Genomic DNA, 20,511 nt, shown 5'->3' with positions numbered 1-20,511 from the left:
AATGCTGTGTGTGGACTGACATGGGACTAACTTTAGTCCCAAATTAGTCCAAGTCAGTCCATACACACAGTGTTACTGTGCAGTATAGCATCTACACGTTCATTACTGCAAAGTAACTAATCGGGCATAAATTTGATACCTCCATGATGCAGGTATCAAATATGCATTCAAGTCAGCATCAGTTACTGTATTTCCTGCACAGTATGGGCATGCACATGTAGACACGCAGCCGTACTGTGCAGTAATTTCAGTTACTGCACAGTAACTGCACATGTGTAGATGCTCCCAGTGTTAACCTTCTTGTTCTTCCTTAAGTTCTTCTTGCCACAGGCATCAGATTTTTGTATATTTGGGTGTATCTACATGTTCATTAATATGCAGTAGTTACTGAGCGTTTAGTACTTGCAGTGCCAGTGTAAGGTTTTTTTTGTGCTGCTTACTGCACAGTAGCCTAATAACACTGTACAGTAGCATATTAGCATGGTTTTGACAAGCATGCTACTACGCAGTGTTATTAGGCTACTGTGCAGTAAGTTTCTCATGTAGACATGCCCTTTGTTGACCTGCATGCTGAAAGGTTCATTTAAGTGCAGGCAGATGAAATGAGAGGAGCCTGTTCAGTGAAATCATTAGCACCTTTCAAATCTTTGCTTGGCCCTTTCCTAAGGGAGTTTTGAATTGTTCCATCAGCTAAAATCTCTTTCAGAGCACAGAAGTGAAGTGTGAAATGTAGATAGTCAATAAACAGGGTAAGACATCATCATCCTAAACCTCCCTGAGCCTGAACTATATTTTGAGGCTGTCAAAGGCCAGATGTGTGGCACAAACATCTGACAAAGACCCAAAATGAGAGGTGCGCCCACATTACTCTCACAAGAAACTGAAAAAGTTATAGAATGCCTTTGTCAAGCATGGATGTCTCCATCTGTAACCTCAATTTCATGGTTTTCCATTTCTCAAGTAAATAGTAGACAAGAATGACATGAAGGGCATACACTGTATTTGTGTGTAGTAATAACTGCAGAACTCAAATGAGAGGTTTGCCCCAAATTGAAGCTTTTAAGTTCATTGCTAAACTGAGGTGAGGGAGAGGAAACCAGGCATTGCTTCATTTCTCCTCTTGTCTAGTTAGGACACTAGCTTGGGACTCCAGGAATATATCCATGTTCCTTTCCTTTATCTGCCCGGGGCTTCTAGTGAGACTATTATAAAATGGGAGGTCCTCAAAATTCCTGAGGATGTATGTGGTCCTGTGCCCACCTATCTGACCCTGAGTTTACCTGTCAAATCATAGAAAATACATCTGGGTGGGACCTTGAGAGGTTATCTAGTCTATTCCTCTGCTCCACAGCAGAATCAACTAGATCTAAACCATTCCTGACAGATGTTTGTCTAACCTGTTCTTAAAAATCTCCAGTGATGGAGATATCACATCTTCCCTAGGCAAACTGAGTTAGTACTTAATGTTCCTTACAGCTAGAAGGTTTTCCCTAGTGTCTGACCTAAATCTCCCTGCTGCAATTCAAAGCCATTCCATCTTATCCTATCCACAGTGGACGTGGAGAATAATTTATTACCTTCCTCACTTTTACATTGTTGAAGACTGTTCCCATGTGGCCCTTCAGCCTCCTCTTCTCTAAATAAACCCAATCATTTTTTCTTAGGGCATGTGATCACATGGGCCAATAATTAATGTACTAGAACGTGCATTAAACCAGTGAAGCTACCCTTTCTTAGTCAAATTGATCACGTTTTGGTTTTGTACTGCTTATCTAAAGTTGCAGCACAAAACTCATACCCAGAGGGTAGGGAGAGGGTTAAGTCAACATTGTGCCCTTCTAATTAGCATCTATTGTGAGGACTGATGTGGCCCCAGAGTACGTGAACCAGCCTAGAGGCTTACCCTGGAGTGGTGTGTTGGGCCATTGCAGATGGGAGAATTTTTCCTAGGGTATTCCAGGAGGTCTCATAATAAGCTGCCAAGCAAGACAACTATCTGTTAAAATCATGATCTGTTAAAATCATGCCAGACTCCTATGAAGTACCACTGCTAATGAATCAATAGAAGAAGCTTCATTACCATAGCTACTGCTATACTGTATCCTTGAAAAAGCTCATTTGTCAGTGCAGACGATTAAATAAATAGTGGGGGGAAAACTACCGTGAAGTTGTGAGAGACTTTGGAATGGTTCAGGTTAGAGCAGTCAGAGACAAATATTAAACCTGATCTGCTTCTATACAAAGCAATTCATAAATCTTTTCTATCGGAAGTGCTGCCTGTCAGTTTTAATTTATTTTCTTTCTTCTCTTATCAGGGGGACAAGAAGACTGCATTCTTTCTTATGAACCTGTCACAAGACAGGAAAGTAAGTTTCACCTGATGTTGTGTTGCTTTTCTTAATATTTATCATGCCTAAAAGCAGCCAGAATTTGAGCTATGTTATGCCAGGTGCTGTACAAGCAATGAATGAGAGAGAGTCGCTGCCACAAAGAGCTTATAATGTAAATAGACTTGCTACTCACTGGGTGCATCTACATATGCTATTAGTGTGATGCAATAAACTCTGGCGCAATTAGCACTGAAGTCAGCTGCTCCCAGGCAGACTACATTACATGTGCACCTAGGGCCACAGCAGCCTGAGCCAGGGCAAAATAGCCCTGGGCTGGCAGAGGGCCTGGAGGTTTAGACCTGGGTTCCAGATGGCAGTATTGTGTAGTGGAGGGGCTGGCTGGGGCACAGGGGTGCTCCAGTACAGAGCAAGCCACCAGGCAGCCCCCACACTTTAGCACCCTCATGCCCCAGCCAGCCCCAGTTACCATCTACATGTGCGTTTTGGTGGACTATATTACTCTGCTACAGTGGAGTTAATTAATTTACTCCGCCTTAATACTGGTGCATGTGTAAACTGTAATGCTTTACGGTGGAGCTAATTAGTCAACTGCAGTAAAGCGCATGTGTAAATGCACCCATTATGTATCAACAGTCCATTGGCTGCATGGGTATATGCCATTCATCAGAAAACTCTGGCTCTGTGCCTTTCATACTAAGTAGTATCCATTTGCATTTTACTTCTACGTTCCAAAAATTAATTACTGTAAATTGACATCTAAGACTTTGGTCCAAACCTATGGACAGTAAAACTATTTCCATGAGTTACTATGAATATTTGATGTTACTGCCAGAGTAAGGAAAGTTATCATCTTTATTAAGCTGTTTTTTCTTTCTGTTATTCAGTTAATTATACTAGACCAGTTATTATTCTGGGTCCTATGAAAGATCGGATCAACGATGATTTGATATCTGAATTCCCTGATAAGTTTGGATCGTGTGTACCACGTGAGTACTGTTTTTCTACCTGTTCCTTTATCCTGTAGTTGAGTTATATTCTTGGTGTCTCATACACAGTGACATGCTGCGAAAGTAGCACTGATGTGTTATGCAATTGCACTCCTCAAAATCAGTTATTAAGATCTGTGAGGGGAAGGTACCAAAGTTAGCAGCGCTTCCTCTAAGAAGTGCCTATTTGTAGAGCCATGCAGGAGTTGAAAAAATTCATATTTCTGAAAAAAATGAAATTGAAATTCAGAATTCCCCATTGAACAGAAAGGTTTTTAAGAAAATCTGTTTAGAAAGACCTAGAAATGAATTTTTGTGCATTTCCAGTTGACTCCCAGGCTGTCCACCTGGTTGGTTTGCTGGGGAACTCAGCAGGCTGTCTGCCAGGCAGGCCACCGAGGTGGGCAGCCCAGCATACAAGCTAGCTGAGGAGTTAGCTAGCTAAACATTACACTAGTGAGCAGGCAGTGTGTAGAGTAAGAAAGACCTGGGATGCTCTTCGGGGCAGCCTGCCAGCAGTGTACCATGAAGCTAGGGAGCCTGGAGAGGTAGAGGGTTCCTTGCTTCCAAGTAATCCAAGACCCTTGAAGCCCAGGTTCACCAGCAGGGCCTTGGAGCCAGAGACCCAATCTCAGGGCAGGCCAATGGGTAGGCTACTGATGATTAAGTAGAGTGGGAATTGTAAATAAAAACCCTGCCTGGTTTCATCAGAATTGACTATTTTCTTCAATTCTCTCTCTCTCTCTCTCTCTCTCTTAATTTCTGATTTCTAAATATCAATCAAATCTCAAAATACAGATAAATTCATATTTTCACTTAGCACTCTGAGAATCCTATGGGCAAGATTCTGCTCTAAATTACACCCTAGAAAGCCAGAATAATTCCATGATTATATTGTATTTACTGTCAGCATAGCTGGGAGGAAATTTGGCCCTCAGTTAAGTTTGCTTTGCTTATTGTATGGACCATGACAGCTGGTTCTGTTTATTTAAAGACTTAATAATAAACTTCCTTCATTTTTATGCTGGTGCCAGTACAATTACACTGGCTGAACACTGTTGGACTTAAGAGCCCTTAATTAAACCTATCAATTAAATTACTATTCATTTTCCATTATTGTAACTGAGCACACAGATGGACCCAGTGTCCAGGAAGTTTTATATATATGTGCTGAAGGGACTGGTTTAATGACATCAATGTCAGTTTGAAAGATCCTTAAGCTGGTATAAATTGTCATAGCTCCCTTGAAGGTAATTTATATTAGCTGAAGATTTAGCGGCAGATGTGGAACATCCAGGCTGTCTGGAAACATAAGATCAGATTGTGGTAGGTGTGAATCACAGTGGGCACATCTACACAAGACACTAAATGCACAGTAGACTAATTCTACTCCACATTAACATGTCATGGCAAAAGCTGTGCTATTTCGATAATGCGCAATAGAATTAGTCTACTTCACATTAGTGTTACTAAAAAGGCATGCACCGGCGCTACTGCACAGTAGCACCAGTAACTGTGCGTTGAGTTAGTACCTGTTATTTCAGGTACTAAGCTTAATGAGCTGTAACTACAGCACATTAATGCACATGTAGATGTGCCCAGTGTATAGGTACTTCCAGGGGAAGAGGCTCACTTACCCAACTGAAGGCATTTGGCATGGGTGCTTTCATTGCTATCTGAGTACAGCTGCTTCCTTTTGGGTCCTGCGAAGCTTGCATTACCTTTAGAGCTGATCTCCAAAACATTTGTTTTGCCCTTGAAATGAATCAAATTATACCAGATGGCAGCTGTTTTCCAACTATTTCCATAAGGAGGATGCATACAGAACCTTCACCTCTACCCATCACTTCAAATTAATTAAGATGAGCTCCATTTTTCAGAACAAAATAGAATAATTTCCATTCAAAGTATACCTGGGTATAAGGACTTCTCTATACATGGAGCTATTCCAAAAGATCTGTTGTGCTTTGAATTCCCACTATACTTAATCCAAATTAGCTTTTTAGTGTAGACAACCCCTAACCATGTTTGTGGTCTGTTCCTGGTTTCTCTCCTTGAATGATTATAGGAGACAATGTGCTATTTAATTGGGAGAACATCTTGGATGCATTTGGTCATTTGTCTCTATCCTCTGTGAGCTCTGTCAACCCGAGTATGCAGGTCTTATCAAAGACTAAAAGGGACATTTTTTGGAGATGATTATTCAAATATTGGCAGCATTTCTAAGTTACAACTCAGATCTTATTTGCCCCAGGGTAGAGTTTGCATAACTTGTTCTTAAGTAGTAGTTTTTGCCTCAGATGTAGCCTACGAACAGCTTGATTTTTCTCATCTTTTGTTACATGCAGATACTACAAGACCAAAGCGTGATTATGAAGTAGATGGGAGAGATTATCATTTTGTCACTTCAAGAGAACAAATGGAAAAGGACATCCAGGAGCACAAATTTATAGAAGCTGGGCAGTACAATGATAATTTATATGGAACTAGTGTGCAGTCTGTGAGATTTGTGGCAGAAAGGGTAGGTTGACACTCTATTGTTACTGCACATGCAACACAGCCTACCTCACACCAAAGCTGCCTATCAGGTGTGACCTTCTGCATATATAAAAAAATCACAAGTTCTATTCCCAGCTCTGATATGAGCTACTTCTGTGACCCTCACCAAGTGATTTAACCTCTGAGCTTCCCTATCTGTACAATATGGATACACACCTTTTCCACAGGGGTAGCCGCCAGAATATTTGTGTAGGTAATCTTTGTAAAGTGACTGAAGATGAAAAGTGGTTTATAGGTAGTATTGTCACTACAATTGTTTGCAAGAAGTGCTTTACACATGTTAACAATTGTAGCCCTTCTCCTCCTCTAGTGTCAAACAGTTGCCAGTTGTCATGTCTTTCCACAGACACTTTAAGGGACTTGCATGCACCTATCCCAGTGACCCTGGCCATTGAAGAGCCATACACTGAGAAAGGCAAGTGTAGGTACACATCAGAAAGCAGAATCTAAAAACTTCCCAAGTGCCAGAAATGACGCTTAGCTACATTTGGATGTCTAAATAGCACCTAGAGCAGCAAAGGCTATGACTTTTTACTACTGTATCACAAATTGAGCCCCACGCCTTCCCTGAGTCCCACTCTAGTCCCCTAAATATCTAAATACCAGCACCCCCTTAACTGGATCTTAACTGATTCTCCAAAGCAGACAAATAAGTTTGCTTCTATATCTTCAGTGTATTATATTGGCATCACGGCAAAAGAAATGTTTTAGAAATAAATAGCTAAATAAATGCTCTGGAGTCCACCCTGTTTCTGGGGTGTCAGTGGTGATTCTCTTCTGGAACATTGCATTGTAGAATTGCTTCCTTTCTTATCATTGAATTGCAATGCACACTACAGAAATAAACATGTCATCATCTGTTTCCAACAGGGCAAGCACTGTATACTTGATGTATCAGGAAATGCTATTAAGCGACTACAAGTTGCACAACTGTATCCCATTGCTATCTTCATTAAGCCTAAATCTTGGGAACCATTGATGTAAGTATGAACTCTTTTGTACTGTTTTTAGACCTCTGTCTCAGGGGTGCCAGCATTTTGCCTGTTCTGCAAAGTCAATAGAAAACAAATCAAAAGAAACCTAGAATATCAAAGGACTTATGTTCATGTATATACAGTAATATTGAGCTGTCCTTATGAAACATATCTTATAAAGGAGCAAGCCAAGGTAGACTACTAACCATGAGCATATGCTTCAAGAACTCTTAGAGGATGGCTGAGGTCCTAAGGGACTGGAGAATCACTAACATGGTCTCAGTCATTAAATGGGGAGGAAAGAAGGCCACAGGGAATTATTATTCAGTCAATCTAACCTCAATGGCACAAAGGAACTGGAACAAGTTTATTAAACCATCTATGTGTAAGCATCTAGAAGATAATCAGGTGATCAGAAACAGTCAAAATGGATTTGTCAATAGCAAGCCCTGTCAAACCAATCTAATTTCCTTCTTTTGACAGGATAACTGACCTAATGGATAAGCAGAAAGCAATAAATATGATATGTGTTGATTTTTAATGAGGTTTTTGATAGTGTCCCACATAAATTTCTCCTAAGCAAACTAGAAGCATATCATGCAGATATAATTATCATGAGGTAGGAGCAGAAGTGGTTGAAAAATCAGTCAGAAACTAATTATCAGTGATTTGATATAAATCTAGGAAGACATGTAGGGTCTGCAAAGATGTGTCTGTAATTTGGTGCTATTCAATATTTCAATTAACTATTTGAATGAAAGAGTACACTCATAAAATTGGCAGATGGTACCAAGCTGGGAGGGGTTGAAGGCACTTTGGAGGATAGGATTAACATTGGAAAATGAAATCAGGAAAATGAAATGTAATAAAGACAAAGGAAGAAAAAAAAATAGATGCGCAAATATAAGTGGTAGTACTGTACAAAAGAGCTTGGGGATTCAGCAGTACCCAAAATGAATATGAGTCAATAGTGTGGGCCTGTTGCAAAGAAAGCAAAGATTATTCTTGGATGTATTAACAGGAGTCTCATCTACAGGAATATGTGCATGCAAAGTAGTTACTAAGGGGTGAGGACCAAGTGCATTGTGGTAACTGTGTGGGTGCATGCCCTTAACTGTGTGGGTGCATGCCTACAGTAGATGAAAGTTAAATGATTGTAGTTTTTCATTGAGCTCTACCATGAGGTAAGAGTATACACATACATAGCTTCTGCAGACCAGCTAATATGCAGTAAATCCCCATCCCTTTTACTTTCCAGTAACTAATCTGTGTGCCCATACTCTAAGTGGCGCAGGAGCCTACAACATGAGCAGGAACATGTTCACTTGTATATGGCTTTGCTCCAAGACATAGGAGATGATTATTCTGCTCTACTTGGCACTGGTGAGGCTTCAGCTAGCATACCGTGTCCAATTCTGGGCACCATATTTCAAGAGAGATGTAGACAAACTAAATACAGTCCTAAGGGAAGCAACAGAAGCAAAACATGACCCATGAGTAAGGATTAAAAAACCTGGGCTTGCTACATCTAAAAAAGAGAGGATTGAGGGGAGATATGATAACATTCTTCACTACGTGAAAAGTTGTTAGAATATGGATATACAAAGAACTAGAACTCTTGGTCCCAAAATGATACCTTTTATTAGACCAACTAAAAGGTATCATTTTGGAACCAAGAGTTCTAATTTTTTGTATGTTTTTTGTCTCAGACCAACATGGCTACCAAATACACCCCTTAGAATATGGATGGCAATCAGTTATTCTTCACATCCACTTAAGGTATAACAGGAAGTAACCAGTTTAATTTAATGTAATTTGAGATTGAAGTTGGATATTAAGAAAAATTTTCTATGAGGATGGTTAAGTATGGAAACAAGTTTCCTCAGGATGCTGTGCTATCCTCACGGTTGAAGGTTTCTAAGAATAGGTTAGACAAAGATCGGTCTGACCTTGGGATAGTCTATCATACTCAATTCTGCCACAGGTCAAGGTGATGGACTTCCTGAGGCACCTTGCAGCCTTACATTCCTATGATATTATGTTGCTTCAGAATGGACTTGAAAGTCTGACAGCCTCCGTTTTGTGTCCATCACACTTTTTTTTCAGAGAAATCACTAACCAATATGGGTTTTCCCCATCTGTAGAAAGTTCTCATTATTTGTTGAATACTGACATTGCCTCTGGCACGGCACAAATGCTCTGAGGAGCATGTAAATCTAAACACACACACACACACACACACACACACACACACACACACACACACAAAGGAACATAATATGAAAAGTAGAGGTAAAAATAAAATAAAGGCTTTATCTGTTTGATATGATATCTAGCCAGCTCTGTAAAGCACTTTGAGCTCACTGGACAAAAAGTGCTTTATGGATGTAATGAATTATGACTGTTCGCCTGTTATTAAACAGAAGAATGCTAATGTTAAGCTTAGGTCTTCTTGAATTATGTAGAGTTAGTGGCAGTTCCCTTAAGGATATGTATCAAAAATATTGCTAGGCTATTTTTCACTTTCACTAGAATAAAAAAAAAGCTTTCAAGTAAATCTCATCAGAGCTGACAGCACTGAAGGGACAAACAATGCAAAATCCATTATTTTTTTGCATTTTGAATAAGTGACTTTTATAGCTCTCTGAACATCTTATTCTAGAAGTGCTCTGCAAAAGAAACTTTCCATTAGAAATTAAGGCTTTTGTTGGCATCAGCAAACATCCAGGGTTCTTATCACTCAACAGTGTTTATTAGTAGTAGTAAGGTTTATATGAGTAGCCAGCCCAAGCACAATAAGACAGTTACTATGAAAGTTAAGAGAAGCATAGAATGCACCCAAAATGACTGGAACATACTTTCCCCCACAATTCATAGTCCCACAATAATCTCTTTAATATGTGCCTAATGGATCAAACATTGCCAAAAATTAATTCTAAATATAAATATGCATGGCTTTAACAAGGCTAATATAACACTCAACAATGTCAAAAGAATGATGACACCACACAGAGCTTCCTTGTCAGAAAGGTTATGTTACTGAGTACTGTAGTTAAATTACTATATCTTTGTTAAGGTTTCTAACACCAAAATGTATAGCCAAGGGCTCATCTTCAAAGAAAAAGTTGCACTATTTAAACTATTCCAGTACAGTTAAAACAGTACAACTCCTACCTATTATTAGGGATGTATGAAGCGGGCTGTATTCGATTCGGATTCGGATTCAGCCCATATCAGAGACAATGATTCAGTTCGTTGATTCAGATTACTGTCCCCAACTCGATTCAGCTGAATCCAAATCTGAAGATTCAATGTTGATTCAGAGAATCAGTGATTCGGCCATAGACACAGTTTTAAATGTTTTTTCTACATACCTTGAGGTACCAGGTGCAGCTTGTGAATGGTGCGATGGTGGGGCAGATTGAGCATCCCACAGGAGTGCAGGGGGGCCACCCACATGCTTGGCGGTGAACCCAGATGTGGACTGGAACTAGTTCCAGTCCACTTCCTGGTCTGCCAGGGAGCGCACTGGGCCCCCTCTCCCCCCACTCTCCCTGCACCCCGCACCTCCCTGGCTCTGCGATCAGCTGTGGGGGACCCCGGGTGCCCCCCCAGACCCAGGAGACACCAGCTGCCAAGCTGGGCGGATTGTGGGGAGGGGGGGGCCCCACACACTCCCTGCTGGACCTGGAAGTGGAGCGGATGTCCATCTGGTCCACTTCCAGATCTGCTGCTGAGTGCACTGGGGAGCTCCCCATGCTTCTGTGGGACGCCCCATCTGCCCCAGCATCGAAGCTTTCACAAGCCACCTGCTACCTTGAGGTATGTAGAAAAAACATTTAAAACTGTATCTATGTCTGAATCGCCGAATCTTTCCGAATCTCTTTGAATCAATTCAGAAGGTTCTGATTTGATTCGGAGAGATTAAAGGGTCTCCTGATTCAATTCAGATTCAGAGATTCGGCCACCAAATCAGGCCGAATCTCCACCAAATCAAATCAGGAACTGAAGCTTTGCACAGCCCTACCTACTATGGATGATGTGGATCTTGTATCAAGATGTTTTATGTAAGTATAGCAGTTCCCCAGTGGGAAGAGGAACTGTACCTTTATACCAATCTAACTGTGTCTTCACTATTAATTGTTATAGGTTTATACTCATAACCTATTCAAGCAAAAAAATCACATGAAAACAGTTATACCAGGACAAATACCAGGTTATGAACCAGTTAGCTATACTTAAGTCATTATTTCCCCCCAGAAAAACATTATCAGAGTCAGTTTCATAACAAACCAGAACTGTAATAGACAAAATATTACTATAAGCAGAAAAAACACAGAAATAAAACTCAAAAAGCTGCTTTATTGCTGGAATGATTCTCTAATGATAAAGGGTCTGATCGCTAATAGATCTCATTCATACTATTCTGGCAATTTGCAAAGGAGGTTTAAAGTAGGTGTCATTTAAACCCTTTTACATTATAGCCACAAGGCCTTAGCCCAAAAGAGGCTCATGTCTGAAATGTGTTAGATAGCAATCTTTCCCATACATAGAATTGGGAAAGAAGTATTACAAACTTAGCAGTATGGGACAAATTTGCATATACTAATCCCTAGTCTATTAATAAAGCCCTTGATTTTGAAATAAGCCTTCCCTCTCTTGTATACTGTAAATCTGCTTCCTGGAGAAAGGCTGTACTTCGTAATACATTTACTGAGATGTTGCTATACAGAGTATATGATTATTAGAGTAGCCTTTGCAGGGTTACAGACTTAGTTATGCAGGCAGCTGACTTGAGAGACAGTAATAGAAAAACATTTTTGTAGCTTTAAGCTCCACAACGTTTACTGTACTTTTTAGGAGGCAGATTTCTATATCCTGTGAAAGAAACTAAGTAGTCAGTCAGCTGTAACAAATCCATGCTGTCGTGGCCCTTCATATATCATCTTTTATGCATCATCATGCACATAATTCCCAATGCACATCGCACATGTTCTATATACAGCCCATTACCGCATATTCACATGATGCAGTGATTAAATCAGGTTATGTGGAATATAGGATGTTTCCTTTCTTTCTTTCTTTTTTCCCCTTCCTTAGGACAAAATTCCCTCTTATTCTAAACAAAAATAAACTGTGTAATAGAAAAGGTAAAACAAACTAGGTCTATATGTTTTTGTTAAGGTTTTGGACATCTCCTGGTGTACATGAGGCACTAAGTCAATATGGACTCTACCCTTTGTGAGTTACAATATGCAATATTAATGGCTGTACACGCACATACATACATGACAGTACATTTCTTACAATTATTAAATGCTGCCCTTGTGAACATAAATGTTCCATCAAATCGTGAAATGGTGTAATCTTAGAGTGTTGTTGGTCCATTTTTATCTTGTACCTCTTCTTGTACTTTATCTTGTACACTAAATTACCCTGTACATTTTTATCTTGTACACTTTATGACATAGAAACTACACAGTTAACAAGAAAAGCAGAAACAGCTACTCTTACAGATATGCAGCATGAAGCTAACTTTTCTGTTGGGAGTTTTGTTTTTCACAGTTTTCTGTGATTTTGATCATGGAATTTAAACTCATATTAGCCCAGTTTGTTCACCTTTGAGGTTTGCTATTGAAGAAATGGGATGGGAATAACAGACCAGGTCTAGGGTCTTCAAATAAAAGGAATATAGGGGACTATATAAGGCATGATGGTACAGAAAAATGAAAATGCCTGTATTCAGAGAAACATATGGACTAAATTCATGCTAATGAACTTGGGGAAAAAGTGGTTTCTACCTGCAGTATAGAATCATAGAAAATTAGGGTTAGAAGGGACCTCAGGAGGTCATCTAATCCAACCCCCTGCTCAAAGCAGGACCATCCCCAACTAGATCATTCCAGCCAGGGCTTTGTCAAGCTGACCTTTCAAAACCTCCAAGGATGGAGATTCCACCACCTCTTTATTTAACCTGTTCCAGTGCTTCACCACCCTCTTACTGAGAGAGGTTTTTTTCTTAATATCCAACTTAAACCTCCCTTGCTGCAACTTGAGACCATTGCTCCTTGTTCTGTCATCTGTCACCACTGAGAACAGTCCAGCTCCATCCTTTTTGAAACCACCCTTCAGGAACTTGAAGGCTGCTATTAAATTCCATCTCAGTCTTCTCTTCTCTATACTAAATAAGTCCAGCTCCCTCAGCCACTCCTCAGAAGTCATGTGCCCCAACCCCCTTACTATTTCCATTGCCCTCTGCTGGACTCTCTCCAATTTGTCTACATGCTTTCTGTAGTAGGGGGCCCAAAACTGAACATACTACTCCAGATGTGGCCTCACCAGTACAGAATTGAGGGAAATAATCACTTCTCTTGATCCGCTGGCAATGCTCCTGCTAATGCAGCCCAATATGCCATTAGCCTTCTTTGCAACAATAGCATACTGTTTGCTCATATTCAGCTTATTGTCCTCTGTAATCCCCAGGTCCTTTTCTGCAGAGCTGCTGCCCAGTCAGTCAGCCCCCAGCCTGCCCTGGTGCATGGGTTTGTTCCATCCTAAGTGCAGGACGTTGCACTCATCCTTATTGAAGCTCATGAGATTTGTCTTGGTCCAATCCTCCAATTTGTCTAGGTCTCTCTGAATCCTAGCCTTACCCTCCAGTGTATCTACTACTTCCCCCAGCTTGGTGTTATCTTCAGACTTGCTTAGGGTACACTCTATGCCATCTTCCAGGTCATTGATGAAGATATGGAACAAAACCAGCCCCAGTACTTCAGTGGGAGTTTGCCCAAGAGCCAGGCTCAACACACGACCTAGTCCCAATTCTACCAGTCAGAAAAGTCCCCTTTGGGAGTCATCATCTTGCCCTCCATACCCTGCTCTCAGCATGCACTATGATAAGAGACATTCTCTTCTCTCTTGATCCCTAAACTTTCAATGATACACAGAGATAAGCCATAAGTGACGATTGTGATAGTTTATTTTGATCCCCTTACATTTAACCCTAGTTATTCTAGTATCAAGCCCAATAACTTACAAAGATACAGCATATCTTTGAGTACGTTGCTCAGTCTTGGTTTATGCAGACTCAGTAATTCAATTATTGCTTTCAATGTGTTTTTAGGGAGATGAATAAACGTCTTACAGAAGAACAAGCCAAGAAAACCTACGATCGTGCAATTAAGTTAGAACAAGAATTTGGAGAATACTTTACAGGTACAAAATATTTCAAAATGTGTCCCCACAGATTCAGTTCATGATCACAAGTAGTTTGTTTATAGTATGAAGCATTATGCATGCTTAAAGAAGACAGTATTAATTCATGTTGAAATCAGTGGGAGTTGAAAATTTTCAATATCATGCATGTTTGAACTCATAAGGTAATGGATATGCAGGAACTGGATTCTGTTCCTGCTGAAGCTAGCAGCAAAGCTCTTATTAACTTCAGTGATGTGTAAAAAGCCCTCACTGACAATTCTTTCCCCACACAATCCAGTAGACTTCTGCCATTGATTTTAATAAGTGAATGTGACCAGATTGGCACTGACCAACAGAAAATGCCATCCCAACTCAAGGAGAGGATTCAACGTTGTGCATACCCAGTAGATGGGTGTGCCTCTCTCCAGCCCTAAACCTAGAGAGAATCGGAATTTAAGGCACTCCCTTGTCCTAATCATTTCCTATAGGCTGACTTAGGCAGCTCCTTCATCAGGGTGCTGGTTGATGCACCTCATTTTCCCTATGTAATATATAGTAAGTCCTCATTTGGGACTGTGGGTTCTTCTCTAGTCACCTAAAACATAGCCATTAGACTTAGGGCTCAGGGTTGCAGCTCCTAAATCCTTTGAGGTTCTGGGTTTTAGTTCTGAAAGCCACACTACTCTTTTCCTGAGGTTTCCGAGTTTGTCAATAGATGGGTTGATTAATGCATCTCTTCTGAATCTGTTGCTGGAGGTCCCCCAGCAAAGTATAAAGCTTGACTTCAAAAGCAGAAACCCATCCCTTATGGAGTAGGCCCTCTTTGGGATGAAAGTTTCCAGGATGATACCTCCTGCTGAGGTAGAAGTGAACCCCGATTAAATGGTCTTCTAATAAACAGTAGCAAGGGATAACTTTTATGGTGGGTTGACATTGTAATGGATTCATTTATCACATTCATGGTCCATGTTTATTCCCTACCCAACACAGTTCGCATGTATTATTATTTCTTCCCATTTCACAAATCCCATGTTAACACTGAAATTGTACTGATAATTGATGCTGTAGAATATATTCACTAAAAAAGGTTTGGTATGTTTCCTCATTACAGCTATTGTCCAAGGAGATAGCCTAGAAGATATATATAATCAATGCAAACTTGTAATTGAAGAACAATCTGGGCCTTTCATCTGGATTCCTTCAAAGGAAAAATTATAAATTAGTCACTTCACATCTGATAATGAGAGAAGAATATTTAGAAGAAAACTATAATATACTATTTGGAGGCTTTCCTGTTTTTGTTGCATTTATGTTCTTGCAGTCAATGTGAATTTTTATGAATGTACAACACAAAGTGTTTGAAGCCATGAAGGACACTGATGGGTCAAAAGGGTAGGAACAAAAAGACTTCTGCCCTATAAAGCAAATCTGTCATGTGCTCAAAGCACCAGTTGTAGGTATAAACTTTTGATGTGGAGACCCTCTGTCAAGGGGAGCTAGCCACCTACTGTGCCCAAAAGGACATTCTGATTGAATGGCTGAGCTCAGTATGTTAGTTGTTGATCGCTTTAAAGAGAAGTTCCCAGCTCTTCAACCTCATAGAGGGTTTGATCCTGCAAGGCTCTAAACACTTGACCCCAATTCATGTGTATGTGAGTAGTCCCATTGACTTGGACTCATTTGCAATCTTACTCTACGCTGCACGGTCACATTGACTTCCATAGGGCTACTCATGGGCTTAAAGTTTAGCATGGGTATAAGTGTTTCGACAGATTGGGGCCATGTGCGCCTTGCAGGATCAAGCCCAGACAACCTGATCCAGTTGCTACTGAAGTCCGTGGAAGGACTCCCATTGACTTGACAAGGAGCTGGATCTGGTCCTTAGCTTGTCATTGCACATCTGTAGTTGGTACACCTCGACTTTGGTAACTATGCACATCCTTTGATTTCTGAAAACAAGACAAGCATTTCCTTTTCTCCTCTAGATACTCCGTGACATCAGGAAACAATAACCATGTAGATTATGTTAAGGGAATTTGGGGGTAGAAAGGGAATGGAAGCATTTCCCATCGTGTGTATGCACACACACACACACACACACACACGAACACACACACACACACACACACACACAGTAGGATTCACAGTACCTAAACTGACAAAGAGGGATACAGCTGGGAAAAGCTTTAAAATTTTTGATTGTCTATTTTATCATTTATACAGACAGAAGGCACTTAAAGATGGAATAATTTATAAAATAAAAAATATATTGATGTATAGAAACTAATTTCTATAGGTGAAAAAATGTTTTTGTGAGATATTTTGTAAAGATTAATTAATGGAAAGATTAAATATTTACACCCTGGTCTGGCTGTAAAATGTAACGAGGACCCTCAAGTTGCAATACCCCTTTTTGCAACAGATTCTCTAATAATATTGACAAACCATCTAATTTCTTAAATTGTAGATGTCAATTTGTTTTTTGAAGGGTTTTTTTCCCCTCAATCTAATCCTCCTTCTTTCTTTTATTTAACCATGATGAACTCCTGTGGAAAGAACTCTTCAATTGACTGCCGTATAGGATAGATATTTTTTTTCTTAAGTGTAAACATGAGGCATCTTTAAACCGAAGCTGATTATTTTTTCCAGAAGCAAAATCTCAGTGACTCAAATGCAGTTTATGATTTTCTCCTCCAAAGGGAACCATAAGCTTCATTTGAAAATGTTTTATAATTGTTCCTGATTCTTTAAGTGAAATACAAAAAGCGCTTATTCTTTTTTGCCAGTAGACCACAGAATAATTTGTATCTTCATTTCATTTCCTGGTCAACAAGGGTTTCAAAAGATGATATGGAGCAGTGGACCTTTGTGGGGGATTTGGGGAAAGTCTGTGGAATTTCAATTTGGGGTACGTGGGGGTGGGGAGTTCATGTTTTCTGTTTCACTGGGCCCTTCCGTTGTCTACTGATGACATACTTCACTGTAGCATACAAGGAGGATTCTTAGAAAATACATGACGTTGTTAAACTGAATCGCCTTTGCTGCTGCTTGACCACGTTTTATGGAAAACCTGCAGACTCCTGCCTAGTTCACTATGGGAGTCTGACATTTCTGAGCTGGTGGCTGCTTCAACCCTACCTTTTAAGACTATTTTATAGGCAAGCACTTAAGTTATCTGAATGAGCAAGGGAATATTCAGTTACTTGCCTGTTCAAGACTTACATTGCTACACGCTATTAACCTATGACAAGTACCTCCAGCTGCCCTTGAGATGAGCAGATTAGCTGGATGTTCCTAATACAGCCATCAGCAGTGACAGGGTTAATAATTATGGACACTTCATGGGCTATCACTAGGCTTCATGGTTAATGCCCAATTAAGATGATTATGAGAAGTTGTTGCTTCTTTTAATTGCTAATTTATCTGCCTGGTCAGCAGACAACAGTGTATCAGTAGAGTCTCCAAGTGATCTTCATAACCAGAAGGGCTAGACATTTTTTTTAAAAGCTAACCGGATAAATGAAAGCTTAGTTTTTTGGATACATTTGCCGAAATCCACACGATGACCCCAGATCTTTGGAAATCATGGGTTTTTCCATGTCAGCAAAGTACCATTGTCTCAATTTAGGCTTTAGGCCATCTAAACTGAAAACCAAGTATCCTAAAGCAGAAACTTCCGTTCTAATTCTCAGCTCTGTTTTTAAGCAATCCAATCTGCTTCTTTGTTTCTTAGTTCAGCATGGAGCTTTTTAAGATACTATTAGTAAATGTTTTGTTTTGTCATGTGCTGTGCTTTACAGTGAACAGTAACACTATGGCTGAGTACAATCAGTTCTCCATCAGTCCTTGGTTACTGTAGTAACATAATTTATTTTTCCCTGTCTGTTGTTTGTGCTTCCAGTTTAGAGTTGCCATTGCACTTATATATTTTTTTTTAAATAAAACGTATGTATTTAAAAAAAAAATCACCAAGAGAAGCAGTGAGAGGTCTTATTTCTGTTAGGGCTTACGGCTCCATTTGTCCTGTGTCTTGATGTTTTGCATTTCACATTCTGACATTCTTCATGCTGCAGCTAATTTTTGTATCGCAGCCACATTCAAAGTCATATTGGGTGGTAAAGGGGGAGGAGAATTCTGACATTAACTTAAAGTGGCATCTGGTGCAAAAAAAAATATCCAAACCTTCACCATTTGGCACTTCAGACCATATTGGTGCTAACACCATTAAGCATAATCAGATTCTCACTCTATCCATGTAAAGGACTTGCAGGTGTCTAGACATGAGACAACATGCAAAGGCTGGACCCTTTAGGGAAAGTGCCAGATCATATCACTGGTGCTATTTCATATGTTCTGGCACAACGTGTAGCACCGTAGGGTCTAAGTTGAACCAAAAAATATCATGGCTTGCTGTCCACCCATGAGTGATCACTTTGACATCTTACTCTCTTTGTGCAGATTGGTGCAATACTTCAAACTATTCATTTCTCCTTCCTGCACATCATCTCCTGGGCACTGAGCTCTCTTTGTATTTGCTAATGGGGCTCAGTGACCCTTCACTCTGAGAGTCTAACTACCTAGTGCTAGAATCACAAGCCAGTTTAAGAGCCTCTCCTCCTTGCTTAGCTCCCTCTTCTTCTACAGATACAGAGGCACCCTGCCCATGCTAGTGCTTTATAATTTCTTTGGTATTCAAGGATGTCTCTAAATAAATATTCTGTAATGTAACTGTGTTTGTAGCTAGCATGGTTTAGTGCTCCAGTGTCGATAGGGCCCTAGAAGCCACCCTGCAAAAGCCAGGGTTAAGAGATCTCTCTGTTGCACTGAAATTTCAAATCCTCATCCTGGAGAGCAGTGATGAATCTGAGCAAATAATAATGGTGAGTCATTGTTAGCTAACATACCGGTGTCCTACTGAGTGATCACTGTCCCGCTATGAACATGGTTTGTCTCCGGAGAGTTTGTTACTGTCACACTGTCACTGCTCTAAATACTTATCAAAATTCAGCTGAATCACGTCTGTGGTTTTTCCCATTAAATCCACAAAAGGATGATTCAGCATGTCACCATCTATGTAAGTATTTAGAAAAAGCCTGAAGAACAGAAGTCTCTGTCCTCTTTTTAAAGGCTCAGAGTTAAAGCCAGCCTCTGTTTCCATTGACAAAAGGCAGTCTTCAATCAGTTGCCTCATTTAATTCCATTGTTTTTTTTTAACCATTCTTTATGCATGAGTTTCACTGTATGACCACTTTCATGCTGTTGCGCCCATTTTTCGACTAAGTCAGTGTATTCTCCAGTCCCATAAGATGTCATCAGTTAGCTCAGAAGTAATAATTAGGTCATCATTATATTAAAGGAAGGGTGGTTCCCTTGAAGTATGACAGGGCACAAACCGTCGTCAAATTGGACAGTAAATTAAACCTAATTGCTAAGCAGTAAATATATAAAAGTAGATGAGTAATAAGCTGGATTCCCAGATGGCATAAACTGCTGTCACTGTGTTGGTTTCAGTGGCATTCATCCAGTGTACACCACCTTAAGTTATATATAGCTAGCATTTGCCCCTAGTTAAGCCAATATTTAGGAAAAAAACTCAATTTATAAAAGCGGCTGGATGGGATTAAGGGCAAAGCTTTCATGAGTGTTCAGTGCTCTCAGCTTGGGTCATACTGTTACAGGATCTCAGCTCCCACTTTGATCTATGTTTTTTTTTTCCGATCTGCATTACTGTGGTGCCTCCTATAGTCATGGACTGAGACCCCACTAACCTAGGTGCTATGTAAACTGTCACCAGAGATTCAGTCCATGGCCAGATATTCAAAAGGATGCAGCCCACTGAAAACAATAGGAGCTACTGGGCACTGGACATTTTTTGAGTCTGTCCCGAAAACAGTGAAAATCAGAGCATACTAGTGTCCCTCACACTCAGCTAGTAATGTGCATGGTCTGACCCTCAGTAACAACAGCGAAGTAACAATGATGGCCTGATATAAGACTACGTATGAGGGTAGAATGCATCACTAGCAAAACGCTGGGAAAGATCTAAAGAAACACTGCTGTTAAGTCCCAGCGGGATAAGGAACTTTTAATCCTTTTCGTTTCCGGATTTGCGTTTCCTGAGTTGGAATCAGCTAGTCTGAACTTTCGAGTGCAACCGGCTGTATACAGTAGACTGCTTTTGTTTGACACGTTTGATGATGTGTTTCTCTTTAGCAGGATGTTTCTCAATCCAGCTGTAGTTTGGGGTACACTGAATCGGAACTGGCGTTTACAAAATACACGATACAGCTTTCACTCCTGTTAAGTGTAAATACTCTACGCGTCCATTCCATTTGTGTAAAGAATAAAGCACACACGATTATAAAATTAAGATGTATATTTCATACTAGCTGTGTCCTTGCTTATTTATTCCGTTCCAGGCTCTCAGCTGTGGTTCAGTTGTAA

General features: G+C 40.2%; 1 protein-coding gene across 1 annotated transcript in view; it reads left to right on the top strand.

Moving 5' to 3' along the window:
• LOC102376729 (disks large homolog 2) overlaps window positions 1-17,958 on the top strand; it is a 519,043-nt gene extending 501,085 nt beyond the window's left edge. Inside the window, exons 14-19 of the mRNA XM_025214018.1 lie at window positions 2,316-2,366; window positions 3,236-3,337; window positions 5,686-5,858; window positions 6,767-6,876; window positions 13,994-14,085; window positions 15,179-17,958. Of these exons, the coding sequence (XP_025069803.1) occupies window positions 2,316-2,366; window positions 3,236-3,337; window positions 5,686-5,858; window positions 6,767-6,876; window positions 13,994-14,085; window positions 15,179-15,285 (635 nt within the window). The 3' untranslated portion in view covers window positions 15,286-17,958. The remainder of the gene's footprint in view (window positions 1-2,315; window positions 2,367-3,235; window positions 3,338-5,685; window positions 5,859-6,766; window positions 6,877-13,993; window positions 14,086-15,178) is intronic.
• Window positions 17,959-20,511: the final 2,553 nt, after the last annotated feature.

Source organism: Alligator sinensis, unplaced genomic scaffold (assembly GCF_000455745.1).
Source record: "Alligator sinensis unplaced genomic scaffold, ASM45574v1 scaffold906_1, whole genome shotgun sequence".
NCBI lineage: Eukaryota > Metazoa > Chordata > Crocodylia > Alligatoridae > Alligator > Alligator sinensis.
This window is presented reverse-complemented; position numbering and strand designations above follow the sequence as displayed.